Raw genomic sequence first — 17,637 nt, forward strand, 5'->3', positions numbered from 1 at the left:
CTCTGTAGTATTAGCAAAAATGGACCCCACTTGCCCTAAAATACTATCAAGCTGATTATATGGTCCTGTTTTAATAACAAAATTAAATACCTCCTACAAAACTTTCATAGCCTGGGAGAAGTTTGTGACTCAAATTATCTAGTTGGGGCACCTGGGTGGCTTAGTGGGTTAAAGCCTCTGCCTCCGGCTCAGATTGTGATCCCAGGGTTTTGGAATCAAGCCCCGCGCTGGGCTCTCTGCTCGGCGGGGAGCCTGCTTCCCCCTCTTTCTCTGCCTGCTTCTCTGCCTACTTGTGATCTCTGTCTGTCAAATGAATAAATAAAAATCTTTAAAAAAAAATTATCTAGTCAATATGTCAGACACCAAGTAAATTTGTTTTAAGGTCTTTTGAGATAACCTCCTTGAAAGAACTAGGTTCATTCAATTTTATACACCTATAGCCTGAGTCTAGTGTTTGTTCACAAAAAGTACTGAGCAAGTATTGACAAGCTGACAATATTAATTTGTGACAATCTGTGATAAATAATCTGGATAAAGAAAGTCCTGAAAAGAAAACACAGCAGTTAAAATAAATCATCCATTCAAGACTAACATGATATTCAAGAATGGTTGTTTTCTAGAAAATTTTAAAATCCCCACAATACTGTAAGTTTCCAGAGTCAAGCATGCAATGGAATGGTGAGTACTGAATTTTATGCTGGTGGTTACCTCGAGGCTCAGAACACAAAAAAGACCTCAATTGTTCTTACTTGGACCTAAGTCATATGTTACAATGTTATTCTGATGGAATAGGATGGTGCACAGGAATGCTTGCTAGATTATTCTCTTCTTATCCACCCATTTAAAAATTAAAAAGAAAAAAATTAGCAGCAAATTGATTGTTCCTTGCGGGAACAATCAACAGTGTACCGGTGCCTCAGCTAATGACCTATTTTATGGATGTAATTCATCTGAAGATCAATGATCAACAGATGATCCATGCATCTTTTATAATTTTCAATATGTAGTTGTGATATTTCTTATTTAGTTTTTAATAAAATATATTTCCAAAAAAGAAGTGGCAATTTACTTGAGGAAATTTTTAATAGAAGAAAATTGCCTTATATTGCCTGATTTTGTCAAAGCTGCTTGAAGTTCCAACCTTTTACTATCAATTACTGATTGCATATTGACACAGCAAAAAGACCTGAAAGTAAAGTCACAAGAATTCTGTTTATTTTTATAGCAAACACCTTCACAGCATTTGACAAAACTCAGTATCTCGTTGAAATGCATTCAGATCTGTGAAACTAATCCAGCCAGGATAAAGTCTTTATTTAGGGGGGGGAAAAAATAATGGAAAAGTGATAAGCAAGATACACTTCACATAATAGCAAAATATAAAAATAGAAGCAAAGTGACAGAATGAAAAAAACTGTAAAGCAATGGATTTAAGAAACTCTGATTCTATACGTCTTCCTTGTTGCTAATGGTCCTCTTTGTCCTCCATTGTTATAAATGTAAAACAGCTAAGATACTAAAGAAAGGCCTTGCAAGACTTACTACGAGGTTAAAAGGAATTATTGAAAAAGCGTTCAAATACTTTATAAATACTATTATCAAAAATATCTATTTTATTATGCTTTTTGTCTTCAAGTGAAGCTGTCCTTTGAAAATCACACTCTGTTTCTTAATATGGTTTCAAATCTTAACTAGAGAGGTGTCAGCTTTCTTCCAAAGCGACAGTCCCAGCACCACACTACGTCTGCTGAAGACCAACGATGCCAAAGCTGAGCTACCTGAGGGAGAGACAGAGAAGGCATCACAACTGGAAAGTTCCTGCACTCGGTCAAGTAAGAGATCATCCAAATGACATACGTTGTGAGTCCAGCACTTTCAAGTATCACTTTGAAATCATACTCCATCTCAGTGTGAGATTTCTCATATAAACAGGAAGGATCTAATTTCTATAAATGTTTGCAGGGCCAGCTAGTTCTTTGAATCAATTTTTTTCTCCTAAGAGAGCTGCTCCAGTGAAGAATAGTTTCTTACACATCCATGTTCCAGAGTCAAAAAGAAACTCAACATTTTTCTGTGAAAAGACAGAAATACTGAAGTACTGTGAAAGCTTTCTGTAACCGTGGGTTGCCCACCTATTCCAAGCATGTAATCACTCCCTCTGGATCAGTCCCCGATGAATGAGAACTGTTCTCCAGGTACTCATAGCTCGTCAGACGTGTTGTTCACCTTTGGTAATTCACACTCTTCACTGGCATGGCAGCTCTGAAGGATGTCCTTGTAGTGGTCCTTCAGATCCTCGTACAAGGAGGCAGTTTCCTGTGAGTAAGCCAACGGTAATACCTTCTCATTCAACAGCATCTGCACTCGGAATTCCTCCTTAGGAGTCTTAGCATTTTTACAGTGGTAAAGCACAAATATTAGGTTCGAGGCGTAGGGCACAATATGGCCACTCCGGAATTTGCGATGCAACTGTTCCTTGTAATTGTAAGCTGTTAGGGGCTCCTTGTCTTTGAAGTAGCCCATCAGAGAGAGCAGTGGCAGAAGGGTCTCTGCATGACCAAACTGAAGGATGACTGGAGAGGAAATTGGCTGAGACCTTAAAAAACAAATGGAGAGAAAGTATATATATAGACTCATGTCATGGAAGATAGCACCTACAGTAATGAGAAGCAGTGTACAATGTCCTTGTTTTTCTAATCTTTATATACACAAGTCAACAATATGGTTAAAATTCTGTGTGGCCATGAACTAAACTGTTTATACTCAGTTCAGTTCCGAATTCAGGATCCCTGTGGTACTGCAAATCCATCTAAAACACTGCACACTCGCTATTCTCTAAGTTCACAGACAGAAGAGAGTTTTTAATTAGGAGATTAAGGAACCTGAAGCAGATATGTATTTCAAAATTGTATTGCTTTTCCATGAATGAAACTGAGCAAACTGGCCCTTAGTCGATATAAATTATTCCAGGGAGGTCTTCTGAATGAACTTCAAATGCTATTTTATTTGCCTCTAGGAAATAAAGACAAGCAATATTCAATAAATTTCCTGGTTGGAACCAAGTCTGAACAGTGAATGGTAACTCATGTAATCCTTCAATGTTTTACGAGACCTGACTTGGGCACTGAATTTGTAAGATAGCCATGAAAGGGTAGAGATGCAACCTATTCTCACTGGTTGACTGGGTCTGTGGCTGGGAGCACAGTTTATGCAATGTGAAGAGTACAACAGCTTTTTCAACACTGCAAGCTAAGTCACATTTAATCCAAGTTTTCTGGTTGTTTTTTGTTTGTTTGTTTGTTTTTCATTGTTGTTGTTGGGTAAAGCCTTTTTAAAACTAAGCAGCAGCAAATGACTGCTTAGTCTTTCCGCTATTCTTTAATAGGAAGAATATGACTTTTTTCTTGAACATAATTTGTAAATCTATTCAAATACAAGTAACCATCTGACTTCTTGCTGCCACCCCACACATGAGACTACAAACTTAGCGCTGGGTTTTCTGGGAGGCCAGCAGAATCTGCATCAGAGTCCCCACAAAATACAGATGGAATTAGAGAGTAGGTCCAAAACCCACAGAAACATTTACAAATAACCATAGGGAAAAGTTTTCTCAGTGAATCACAAACAGCCTGAAGACCTGAATATTATTATCGGTGTCTGTGAGGAAGAGTGCAGCGGGAAGCCACACAGCATGCGGACAGATCTAGTATTTATCTGGTGAGTACAAGAAAGGACTAGCACAGGCCTCTCCTGGGACTGTGGAAATCTAGTCCCTGTAAGCTCCCGCAACAGCCACTCCAAGGCCCCTTTCCAGGACTGAGGCCACAGACATGAGAAACTCCTGGGAGTGGGCTCTACACTGAGCCAGATAGGGACAGCAAAGACCAAGGGAAAAGCAGGTTGGGATACAAGTCAGGGGAGGGGACCAGAGCCAGAAAATCTCAGAAAGGCACCCAGCCGACTTCTGAACAGCGCACACACACAACACCGGAAAGGGAGCTCCATGCGGTTAGGAAAGCAATCTGACATGAGGTCTTTTCTAATTGTTCAGGGAAACCAAGTTCACATTAAAATGAGCAAGAGGAAAGTAAACAGAAGAATAGGGAGCAGAGAAAACCCCTATAAAAAATAAAAATAAGGACGCCTGGGTGGCTCAGTGGGTTAAAGCCTCTGCCTTCGGCTCAGGTCATGATCCCAGTGTCCTGGGATGGAGCCCCACATAGGGCTCCTTGCTCGGCAGGGAGCCTGCTTCTCTCTCTGCCTCTGCCTGCCACTCTGCCTACCTGTGCTCGCTCGCTGTCTCTCCCTCTCTCTCTGACAAATAAATAAATAAAATCTTTAAAAAAAATAAAAATAAAATATAGAGTACTAGAAATACATACTCAAAAAATACATAGAAGCTGTAACATACTATTACAAAATCATCCACTATTCTGAGATTAATATTCTAAAATATTCTAAATATTAACTATTAATATTAATATCTAAAATATTCTAAGAGGGAAATTTTAAAGCCATTCATCAACAGGTGACTGTAAGCTCCTTTTCTTAACTGGTATCTCCTAATTAGGTCATTTAAAATATCTAAAACCTGTATTTATTTTCAAGAAGCATCTCTTTAGGCCCAAAGTTACAAAGCAGTATCATTCAGAACACAATTATATTTGCTTTGACCTGCATAACTATTTTTAAATTTTGCATTATTTGTCAGTATATAAAGATAGGGTGATTTCAGATTCTTCACAATCCAAATATTTCTCTCCTCTTGAAACCCTGAAAGATCTGACAATATATATTCCCATAAGGCAGTAATCAGCTGAACAGGAATCAGGTTACTCCAGAAGAGGACATACGGCACACTAACCAAGGATGGGTTCATTTGTTACTTGCCTTGCCTTTATGTATTTGAGCATACGCAAGTCAAAGCTAACGACAGCAATGTCAGTGTAAATATAATGGAATTTAATAGTAATACAAATTAAAGAAAGTAAGTAATGTAAATATACAGTTAGTTGACCCTTGAACAATGTGGGGGTTAGGGATGCCAACCCTCTGAGCAGGCAAAAATCTGTGTATAAAAAGTAGGCCCCATGCCCAAAGCTGGGCTCGAACTCACAACCCTGAGATCAAGAGTCACACAGTCTGTGGACTAGGCCAGCCAGGCACCCCCATATATAACATTCTGCCTCCCCACAAACCTAACTATTGATAGTCTGCTGTTGACCGGAAGCCTTACTGATTAACATAAACAGTTGACTGACACATAGTTTGTAGCTTTATATACTGAATTCTTATAATAAAGAGAAAATAAAATGTTTTAAAAAATCATAAGAGGAAATATATACACAGCACTGTGAATTTATTTTTAAAAAATGCACATGTATGTGAACCCACAGTTAAAACTTGTGTTGTTCTGGCTTACATTTTAAACCCTCCCACCAGAAGGAAGCAAGCTCAAAGAGAAGCACGACCCTTGGCCTAATGCCCACTACTGTGGTCTAGGAGATCCAACAGGATGGACAAGAGGTCAGGAAGGACACAGCAACACCTCTGTGGTCTCACAGAAAGACCTGACAGAGGAACTCCAACAAACTGGGAGCAGGATGAAAGACCATATATAATACAAAATAGTCTAGTTTCAACAAGTTACATCAAAATGATCAATGAACTACTTGACATTCTTTTTTTCTGTCAAGTCTTCAAAATGTACTGCATACTTTACACTTAGAGCACATCTCCATTCAGACCAGCCCCCTTTCCAAGTGCTGAATAATGCACACGGGGCTGGTAGTACTGTCGCTGGTACGGGATAGGGTACATGGCCGCACGTTCTTAGACGTGGCGGCACTCAATCAAATACAGAAAGAGAGAAAAAAAGATATAAGACAAATAACAAACACACATAAAAAAAGTGTGCACTGGGGAAGGGGAAAAAAACAATAAGGCTATGCACAAATCATGAGAGAAGTTCTAGTAATTACATCCGAGCTACAGAAGAAAATTAAATTGGGTTGTGACCCAAATTTAAGTTTTTAAAATTAATTTATTTATTAAATATTTTATTTATTTATTTGACAGAGACAAAGCGAGAGAAGGAACACAAGCTGGGTGGGTGGTAGAGGGAGAGGGAGAAGCAGGCTTCCTGCTGAGCAGGGAGCCTGATGAGGGGCTTGATCCCGGGACCCTCGGATCAGGACCTGAACCGAAGGCAGATGCTTAACAACTGAGCCACCCAGGTGCCCCCCTCCCAATTTAAGTTTTAAACCCGAAGCCTTAAGTTTATATATAAAAAGCAATATATTTCCTCCTCTGAATTGCTTTATTGTTAAAATCAGCTACTTTTGAGAAGAAACTTGAGCAAAATATGCTTTAAAAATGCTTAATAGGAGTTTTATGGGAAATCAAATAAGTTTATATATTAATTCATAGAGAGCTGTATCAACAAAAATATGTCTTCTGTCATTCGATACATCGAAATTTTAAAAATTTTATTTCATGTTTATTGCAGCATTATTTACAATAGCCAAGATACGGAAGCTGCCCAAGTGTCCATCGACAGATGAATGGATAGAGATGTGTTATATACAGGTGATATAAACACACAATGGAATATTATTTAGCCATAAAAAAGGACGAGATCTGGCCATTTGTGACAATATGGATGGACCCAGAGTTTATTATGCTAAGTAAAATAAATCAGACAGAAAAAGACAGCAACTATATTTCACACATGGGTGAAATTTAAGAAACAAATAAACAAACACAAAAAAAGAGATTAAAATACAGACTCTTGAATACAGAAAACAAACTGGTAGTTAGTTGCCAAAGGAGAGGTGGCTGGGGATTATAGATGTGATAGATAAAAGTGGATCAGGAGGTACAAACTTCCAGTTACAAAATAAATAAGCCATGGGGTGATAAAAAGTACACTATTAGGAACATAGTCAGTATGACAGTAATAATGTTGTTAGGTGACGGGTGGTGATTACACTTATGGTGAGCACTAAGTAATGTATAATATTGAGGATTATGTTGCACACCTGAAACTAATAACACTGCATGTTAATTACACTTCAATAAATAATTTTTTAATTTTAGAATTCTAGGCAAATAGTAAGAAAAAGTTTAATTTTTTAAATAAATGCCAAGACTACTATCTTCCCATACAGATCAATCTTTATTACGGAAGCTGGCAACACAAAAAATTTTGTTTTTAAAGTTCTGGTTAAATTCATCAATACAATAATAATAACTTAAGACAAGGATAACTACAGATTATAGAGTGAAAACTGATGCAGCCTTCCCCAAAACAGTCTTAAAAACTAAAAACACTGATTTGCTTAGAAATCCAAAAGTGCCTGTAGAAAATAACAAATTTACAATTATACATAGGTTGGATTTTCTACAAGAATCAGATAAAAATATTTTTATGTTTATGAGGTAATATCAAATACACAGCTTCACTGTGATCACTTCTATTTGTCTACTTTTCCCTCTGTGCCTTGCACACCCAGCAGGTGCTGTTACAACTTTGGAGGAAGCAGCTGGCTGGTGCTGTCCGCGTTCACACCACAAGGCCTTGCACGTAACAGCTGCACCCAGTTCTCCAAAACAGAACAAAAGAGGAGTAAAAATCCATTTGGCTTTCTTGTTTAGATACCATAGGTTGAATCATTCCCTGCCAAGTGCCAGGTACCGTGCTGTTTTTTGTTCTGTTTCTAGAAGGACGGTGAGGTGAAAGACCAAAAACAAAGGAAAGCTATTCCTGGCTCTTGCAGACCAGCATTTGTGTGAAGGGTAGGGGAACCGGGTGGGTGAGCAGGAGAGCATGCTCTCCTGTCCCGGGAGGAGCTGGCCGTGCTCTGCGAGGAGGTGGGTCTGAGCAGGGTGACAAATGCATTCCCAGGAAGTCTTACGGCAGAAAAGCTGCCCACTGTGGCCTCAGGGAAGTGTCACCAAATTAATGTTAGATCCTAAAACAGATCCAGGAAGCTCATACCATATTCAAACTTCATAAAATCAAAAACAAAGAAAAAAATCTTGAGGGAGGCATGCAAGCAAGGTGGTGAAGTGAAATAGTTATATGCTGAGAGAAAAAGCCCACCAACCAAGAATTTTGTGCCATGCAAAATTATCCTTCAGAAGTGACAAAGAGAAATTAAGGGAATTAGTTGCCAGTGGACATACCTCACAAGAAATGTTAAAAAAAAGTTTTTCAGAGAGAAGGAAAATGTTATAGGTCAGAAACTCAGAGCTACATAAAGAAAGAACACTGGAGGGATGCCTGGGTGGCTCAGCGGGTTAAAGCCTCTGCCTTTGGCTCAGATCGTGATCCCAGGGTCCTGGAATCGAGCCCTGCGCTGGGCTCTCTGCTTGGCGGGGAGCCTGCTTCCCCTGTCTCTCTTTGCCTACTTGTGATCTCTGTCTGTCAAATAAATAAATAAAAATCTTAAAAAAAAAGAAAGAAAGAAAGAAAGAAAGAAAGAAAGAAAGAAAGAACGAACGAACACTGGAGAGGAGTAAGATAAAACAAAAGCCTTTATTTACATTTTTTAATCTTAACTGACCTAACAGATAACAATTTGTTCAAAATAATAATACCAAAAATGCATTTGATTATGTATGCATGTACGTGTTGTGCACACATATACTATGTATGTGTATGTGTAAGTAAAATGAACGACAGCAATGACACAAGAGACAGGAAGGGAGAATTAGAAATATTTTGTTATTACAAGGTACTTGCACTAACCATGAAATGGTACAGTGTTATCTGAAAGCAGACTTAGATTAGTTGTAAAGGCATACTGCAAACTGTAGAGCAACCACCAATAAAAAAAAATAAAAGAAAGAAAGGAAGGCAGACAGACAGACAGCTGATATGCTAAGGAATGAGAGGAAATTGAATGATACAAAATGTTCAACTGAAACCACAAAAGGCAACACTTTTTCAAGTGTGAAAGACAAAAAACAAAAACAAAAACAAAAAAAACCAACCAAAACAACAACAACAACAAAAAACCAGGAACCAAGAACAAGGGCAACAAACAGGTAATAGTAACAAACATGGATGATATTAATTCAACTATATCAATAATCAATAACTATGTCAAAGTCAATAGACAAAATATACCAAAATTAAAAAAGAGATTGTCAGAGTGGATCAAAAACAAGGCCCCAATTATATGCCGCCTATGAGAAACCCACTTTCAATGTAAAGACACATACCAATTAAAAGTAAAGTCATGGAGAAAGAACATGCTAATTAACACTTATCAAAAGAAAGCAGGAATAACTAAATAAATTTCAGACAGAGCCGGCTACAGAGCAAGAAAAGTTACTAAGGATGAAGAGGGGTATTACATATTGACAAAGGGGTCAATACCCCAAGAATAAATAATACTCCTTAGTATGTATATATATGCCTCACAGAGCACAAAATGCATGAGGCAAACTGATACAAGTCCAAGAATAAACAGATAAACTCTCTATTGTTAGCTGGAGACTTTAATAACTCTCCCTCAGAATTGGTCATATCCAGCAGGCCAAAAATTGGTAAGGATCAGGTAAACTCTACAAGATCATCCATCAACTGGATCCAACCAACATCTATAGATGACTTCATCCAACAATAGCAGACTACACGTTCTTCTCAACCTCATATGGAACATCTACCAAGAGACCACATTCTGAGACATAAATTATATCTTAAGAAAGATTTAAAAGAAAGGCAATCATGCAACATCTGCTCAGTTGATGAAACTAGATCACTAACAGAAAGATAATGAGAAAATCCTCAAATACTTGGAGATTATACGACACACTTCTAAATAACATATTAGGTCAAAGAAGGAATCTCAAAAGAAATTTAAAAACATTTTGAACTAAATGAAAATGAAAACACAACTCATCAAAATTTATGGGATACAGTGAAAGCAGTGCTTATAGAAAATTTTATAGTCTCGAATATATACATTAGAAAAGAAGAAAGACCTAAAATCAACTATCTAAGCTTCCATTTTTTTTTTCAAAGATTTTATTTATTTATTTGACAGACAGAGATCACAAGTAGGCAGAGAGGCAGGCAGAGAGAGAGAGAGAGAGAGAGGGAAGCAGGCTTCCTGCGGAGCAGAGAGCCCGATGCGGGGCTCGATCTCAGGACCCTGAGATCATGACCCGAGCCGAAGGCACCAGCCCAAACCACTGAGCCACCCAGGCGCCCCCTAAGCTTCCATTTTTGAAATATAGAAAGAAAAAAACAAGTCAAATCCAAAGTAAGCAGAAGAAAATCAAATTAAAAATAAAAGCAGAAATCCATGAAACTTAAAACAGCAACAGAGAAAAATCAATAATATTAAAAACTAGTTCTTTGAAAAGATCAATAAAATCAGTAAGTCTCTAGCCAGGTTAAGAAAAAGGAGGGAAGGCACAAACTACTCCAATCAGAAAAGAAAAAAGATCACCACAGATCCTATGAACATTAGAAGTGTAATAAAGGAGGGGCGCCTGGGTGGCTCAGTGGGTTAAGCCGCTGCCTTCGGCTCAGGTCATGATCTCAGGGTCCTGGGATCGAGTCCCACATCGGGCTCTCTGCTCGGCAGGGGGCCTGCTTCCCTTCCTCTCTCTCTGTGATCTCTTCCCTTCCTCTCTCCTGCTGTGATCTCTCTCTGTCAAATAAATAAATAAATCTTTAAAAAAAAAAAAAAAAAAGAAGTGTAATAAAGGAATATTATAAACAACCCTATGGCCACAAGTTTGATACCCAAGATGAAATGAACCAATTTCTTGAAAGACACAATCTGCCAAAATTAACACAAGAAAAAAATAATCTAAATAAGCCTGTATCTATTAAGAAATTAAATCAGTAATTAAAAACCTTCCAAAAGAGCACTGACCCCCAAAGGATTCACCAGTGAACTCTACCAAACCTTTAAGGAAGAAATTCTACCAAACTCTTGCAGAAAACAGAAGCAAAGGGAATACTCCTAACCAGTATGACCCTAATACCAAAGCCAGTCAATTAAAAACTATATATACACAACCAATATACACTAAGATAGATGAGCACAACAATCCTAAACAAAATGTTAACAAATTGAATCCAACAATATATAAAAAGAATTATACAGCACAACCAAGTAGGATTTGTATCAGGTGTCAAGGCTGACTCAACAATCAAAAGCCAATTAATGTAAACAATCACATCAACAGGCTAAAAAAGAAAAATTTCATTATCAATAGATTCAAAAAAAGTGTTTGACAAAATTCAACATTCATTCATGATAAAAATTCTCAGCAAACTAGGAATAGAGGAACTTCCTCCACTGGATAAAGGTTATATACAAAAAGCTATAGTTAACATCATACTTAATGGTAAAAAAATGCAGACTTCCTGTTAAGATTGGGTACAAGTCAAGAATGTCTCCTCTAACCACTGGTTTTCAACATCATACTGAAGTCCTAGCTAACACAATAAGAACCCCACCCCTGCCCCCACAAAAGGTATACCTATCAAGAAGGAAGAAATAAAACTCTGGCTTTGCAGATGACATTATCATCTATGTGGAAAATCCAAATAATCACCAAAAAAACTTCTGGAACTAATAAGCATGTATAGCAAGGTTGCAGAATACAAGATTAACACATAAAAGCCAAATGCTTTTCCATAACAATAAACAAGTTGAAATTTGAAATTTAAAACATTATGTTTTATATTAGTATCCCCAAAATGAAACACTGAGGTATAAAATAAAGTATGTACAAGATCCATACAAGAAAACTGTATCACTCTTACAAAAGAAATCAAAGAACTGAATTAATGCAGATATTCCCTGTTCATGGACAGGAGGACTCAGTATTGTCAAAATGTCAGTTCTTCCCAACTTCATCTACGGATTCAATACAATCCAAATAAAAATCCCAACAAGTGATTCTGTATATAACAACAAACTGATTCTAAAGTTTATACGAAGAAGCAAGAGACTCAGATAAGCCAACATAATATTGAAGGAGAAGAACAAAGTTGTAGGACTGACACTACAACTTTTCAAGACTTACTGTAAAGCTACAGTAATCAAGACAGTGTGGTCCAGCAAAAGTAGACAGACCAACAGAACAGAACAGAGAACCCAGAAACAGAATCCCATACATATAGTTCACTCATCTTTGACAAAGCGAAGGCAAAACAATGGAGCCATCTTTTCAAAACACGGAGCTGGAGCACTGGACATCCACATGGAAGAAAAAATGCATCTAGACAGAGACCTTACACCCTTCACAAAAATTAAGGATCACAGACCTAAATGTAAAACTCCTAAAACATAGGAGAAAACCTAGATGACCGCTGGTATAGCAAGGATTTTTTAGATGCAACACCAAGGGCATGGCCAAATAATTAATTTAAGCTGGACTTCATTAAAATTAAAAACTTCTGGGGTGCCTGGGTGGCTTAGTTGGTTGGGCCTCTGCCTTCTGCTCAGGTCATGATCCCAGGGTCCTGCAACTGAGGCCAGCATCGGGCTCCCTCCTCTGCCGGGAGCCTACTTCTCCTTCCCCACTTGTGCTCTCTAGCTTCCACTGTCTCTCAAATAAATAGAATCTTAACAACAACAAAAAACATTTAAAATTAAAAACTTTGTCAATGAATGACAATGTCAAGAGATTAAAAAGACAAGTCACAGACTATCAGAAAATATTTGCAAAAGACATACATGATAAAGGACTGTTATCTGAAATATACAAAACACTCCTAAGACTCAAAAATAACAAACCAACCCTAAATTAATAAATGAGTAAAAAGCCTGAACAGACACTTCACGAAAAAAGATACACAGATGGCAAGTAAACATACTGAAAGGTGTTCAACAACATACATCACTATGTATTGCAAATTAAAACAATGAGATACCACTACACGCCTATTAGAGGAGTAAAAATCTCGAACACTGACAATACCAACTTCCAACAACAGAAACCCTCATTAATGCCGGTGGGGGGGTGCAAAATGTACAGCCACTGTGGATACAGTCACTTTAGAGGTTTCTTACAAAATTAGACCTATTCTTACCATATAATCCAGCAACTGTGCTCCTTGGTATTTATGCAAATGAATTAAAAACTTACATCCACACAAAAACCTGAACATGGATGTTTATACTAGCTTTATTCATAACTGTCAAAACCTGGAAGCAACCAAGATGCCACCAAGATGCCCTTTAGTAGGTAAATGGGTAAATAAACTATGGTCCATCCAGACAATGAAGTATTAATCCATGCTTAAAAAAAAAAAGCACTATCAGGCCATCAAAAGATGTGGAGGAAACATAAATGCATATTACTAAGCAAAAAGAAGCTGATCTGAAAAGGCTATATATTGTATGATTCCAACAATATGACATTCTGGAAAAGGCAGAACTATGAAGACAGTATACATTTGTCCAAAGCCAGAGAATATGTCACACCAAGAGTGAAGCCCAATGCGAACCACAGACTCTGGTGATAATTATGTGCCAGGGGAGAGTCATCAGTTACAAGGAAGGGACCACTGTGGGAGGCTGTCAACAGCAAGGGAGGCTGTGCTGGGGCGGCAGAGGGAGTGTGTGGGAACTCTGGACTTTGTGCTCGGTTTTGCTGTGAACCTAACACTGATCTAAAAAATAAAGCTCATTAATTTAAAAAAAAAAACAAAAAAACAGCAAAGAACCAACTATTGCTATGGGAATATATGTGACCAAAAAGAGTATACTCCCCCTCCAAAGAGTTAATATAATCCCTCTTAAACAGCTGCTCAAGCTTATACCTGATTGCCACCTTTTAAGACTTACTCACATTTCAATTTTCTTTGACAGAATTAAGTAGCATTAATGTTAAATGGAAAAACATATTGTATTTCCATCTTAAATTATATCTACACACTAAAAGTGGGGACTTGGGTTCCTCAATAAGTGGACAGCTACAGAACTGTGGAGTCTGTGTGTACACACACATGGTAAGGGTTTTTGTGTTTTTAAGATTTTATTTATTTACAAGAACCATATGATACTCTCAATAGATGCTGAAAAAGCATTTGACAAAGTACAGCATCCCTTCCTGATCAAAACTCTTCAAAGTGTAGGGATAGAGGGCACATACCTCAATATCATCAAAGCCATCTATGAAAAACCCACCGCAAATATCATTCTCAACGGAGAAAACCTGAAAGCTTTTCCGCTAAGGTCAGGAACACGGCAGGGATGTCCATTATCACCACTGCTATTCAACATAGTACTAGAGGTCCTAGCCTCAGCAATCAGACAACAAAAGGAAATTAAAGGCATCCAAATCGGCAAAGAAGAAGTCAAATTATCACTCTTCGCAGATGATATGATACTATATGTGGAAAACCCAAAAGACTCCACTCCAAAACTGCTAGAACTTATACAGGAATTCAGTAAAGTGTCAGGATATAAAATCAATGCACAGAAATCAGTTGCATTTCTCTACACCAACAGCAAGACAGAAGAAAGAGAAATTAAGGAGTCAATCCCATTTACAATTGCACCCAAAACCATAAGATACCTAGGAATAAACCTAACCAAAGAGACACAGAATCTATACTCAGAAAACTATAAAGTACTCATGAAAGAAATTGAGGAAGACACAAAGAAATGGAAAAATGTTCCATGCTCCTGGATTGGAAGAATAAATATTGTGAAAATGTCTATGCTACCTAAAGCAATCTACACATTTAATGCAATTCCTATCAAAGTACCATCCATCTTTTTCAAAGAAATGGAACAAATAATGCTAAAATTTATATGGAACCAGAAAAGACCTCGAATAGCCAAAGGGATATTGAAAAAGAAAGCCAACGTTGGTGGCATCACAATTCCGGACTTCAAGCTCTATTACAAAGCTGTCGTCATCAAGACAGCATGGTACTGGCACAAAAACAGACACATAGATCAATGGAACAGAATAGAGAGCCCAGAAATAGACCCTCAACACTATGGTCCACTAATCTTCGACAAAGCAGGAAAGAATGTCCAATGGCGAAAAGACAGCCTCTTCAATAAATGGTGCTGGGAAAATTGGACAGCCACATGCAGAAAAATGAAATTGGACCATTTCCTTACACCACACACAAAAATAGACTCAAAATGGATGAAGGACCTTAATGTGCGAAAGGAATCCATCAAAATCCTTGAGGAGAACACGGGCAGCAACCTCTTTGACCTCAACCGCAGCAACATCTTCCTAGGAACAACGCAAAAGGCAAGGGAAGCAAGGGCAAAAATGAACTATTGGGATTTCATCAAGATCAAAAGCTTTTGCACAGCAAAGGAAACAGTTAACAAAATCAAAAGGCAACTGACAGAATGGGAGAAGATATTTGCAAACGACATATCAGATAAAGGACTAGTGTCCAGAATCTATAAAGAACTTAGCAAACTCAACACCCAAAGAACAAATAATCCAATCAAGAAATGGGCAGAGGACATGAACAGACATTTCTGCAAAGAAGACATCCAGATGGCCAACAGACACATGAAAAAGTGCTCCATATCACTCGGCATCAGGGAAATACAAATCAAAACCACAATGAGATATCACCTCACACCAGTCAGAATGGCTAAAATCAACAAGTCAGGAAATGACAGATGCTGGCGAGGATGCGGAGAAAGGGGAACCCTCCTACACTGTTGGTGGGAATGCAAGCTGGTGCAGCCACTCTGGAAAACAGCATGGAGGTTCCTCAAAATGTTGAAAATAGAACTGCCCTATGACCCAGCAATTGCACTATTGGGTATTTACCCTAAGGATACAAACGTAGTGATCCAAAGGGGCACATGCACCCGAATGTTTATAGCAGCAATGTCCACAATAGCCAAACTATGGAAAGAACCTAGATGTCCATCAACAGATGAATGGATCAAGAAGATGTGGTATATATACACAATGGAATACTATGCAGCCATCAAAAGAAATGAAATCTTGCCATTTGTGACAACATGGATGGAACTAGAGCGTATCATGCTTAGCGAAATAAGTCAAGCAGAGAAAGACAACTATCATATGATCTCCCTGATATGAGGAAGTGGTGATGCAACATGGGGGCTTAAGTGGGTAGGAGAAGAATAAATGAAACAAGATGGGATCGGGAGGGAGACAAACCATAAGTGACTCTTTATCTCACAAAACAAACTGAGGGTTGCTGGGGGGAGGGGGTTTGGGAGAAGGGGGTGGGATTATGGACATTGGGGAGGGTATGTGCTTTGGTGAGTGCTGTGAAGTGTGTAAACCTGGTGATTCACAGACCTGTACCCCTGGGGATAGAGTATTATGCCTCCATCAGAAAGGATGAATACCCAACTTTTGTAGCAACATGGACGGGACTGGAAGAGATTATGCTGAGTGAAATAAGTCAAGCAGAGAGAGTCAACTATCATATGGTTTCACTTATTTGTGGAGCATAACAAATAGCATGGAGGACATGGGGACTTAGAGTGGAGAAGGGAGTTGGGGGAAATTGGAAGGGGAGGTGAACCATGAGAGACTATGGACTCTGAAAAACAATCTGAGGGTTTTGAAGGGACGGGGGGTGGGAGGTTGGGGTACCAGGTGGTGGGTATTATAGAGGGCACGGATTGCATGGAGCACGGGGTGTGGTGCAAAAATAATGAATACTGTTATGCTGGAAAAAAAAATAAATAAATAAAAAAAAAAAAAAAAAAAAAGATTTTATTTATTTATTTGACGGGGTGGGGGGCACAAGCAGGTGGAGAGGGAGAAGTAGACTCCCAGTGATCAGGGAGCCTGATGTGGGACTTGATCCCAGGACCCCAAGATCATGACCTGAGTCGAAGGAAGATGCTTAACTGACTGAGCCACCCAGGCATCCCACAATAAGGGTTTTTGGTTTCTTTTTGTAACTCTAAAGACGTCAAAGTAAATACATAAGAGTATTTAAGGTCCAACTTTCATCAGAAGCCATTAAAGGTACATGCCAGGTTCTATACAGGAAATTAGTAATTTCTCTAAAGTTGGTTTCATTTCAAAAACACACTGCTCTTTGCTGTCTTATAACAGAGAGTAAGTCTTACAAGTGTTCTAGGCCATCTGCTAGGAATTGAGTAACTCGTTAGTACAGGCCCCATGGGTATTTAAAATAACCAAATCCCCAGCTTCCCCTTGAACACATATAAGTCCTAAGAATGGCATAAGAACTTTTCTGGTTTTCATTGCCAAGCTTCTTCAAAGCAAAGCTGCTCTATGATTAAGCCTAAAATACTGGCAACTGAAAATGGGTAGGAACGTATGTGTGTGAATGAAGGAATAAGGGAGCAAGTGTGTATGTTGGCATGGAGGGCCGGAATAAGAGAGAATACCATGTCCGGGAGAATAAAAAGGGAAAGAATGTTGGGGGGGGGGAATCACTTCTCAGTTTACTCAATTCCTAATTTAAAACCACCCCACATAATTGTTTTCGGAAGATTGCTACTACATTCCACTCTATGATCCCATGTAGCTTTCTCTATCATGACCATTCCATAAACAAAGTTGGGAGGTTCAAGACGCCATGAAAGAAAGGACCAAGATTTTAACAAAAGAATTCAATCTTTTGGTGAGAAGATGTAAATGTTTTTTAGAGGAGGAACT

General features: G+C 38.4%; 1 protein-coding gene across 1 annotated transcript in view; it reads right to left on the reverse strand.

Annotated features, from left to right (window-relative positions):
* Positions 1 to 1,193: 1,193 nt before the first annotated feature.
* MINPP1 (multiple inositol-polyphosphate phosphatase 1) overlaps positions 1,194 to 17,637 on the reverse strand; it is a 46,954-nt gene continuing 30,510 nt past the window's right edge. Inside the window, exon 5 of the mRNA XM_032312631.1 lies at positions 1,194 to 2,596. Within this exon, the coding sequence (XP_032168522.1) occupies positions 2,200 to 2,596 (397 nt within the window). The 3' untranslated portion in view covers positions 1,194 to 2,199. The remainder of the gene's footprint in view (positions 2,597 to 17,637) is intronic.

This window comes from Mustela erminea, chromosome 14 (assembly GCF_009829155.1).
Source record: "Mustela erminea isolate mMusErm1 chromosome 14, mMusErm1.Pri, whole genome shotgun sequence".
NCBI classification, from domain to species: domain Eukaryota; kingdom Metazoa; phylum Chordata; class Mammalia; order Carnivora; family Mustelidae; genus Mustela; species Mustela erminea.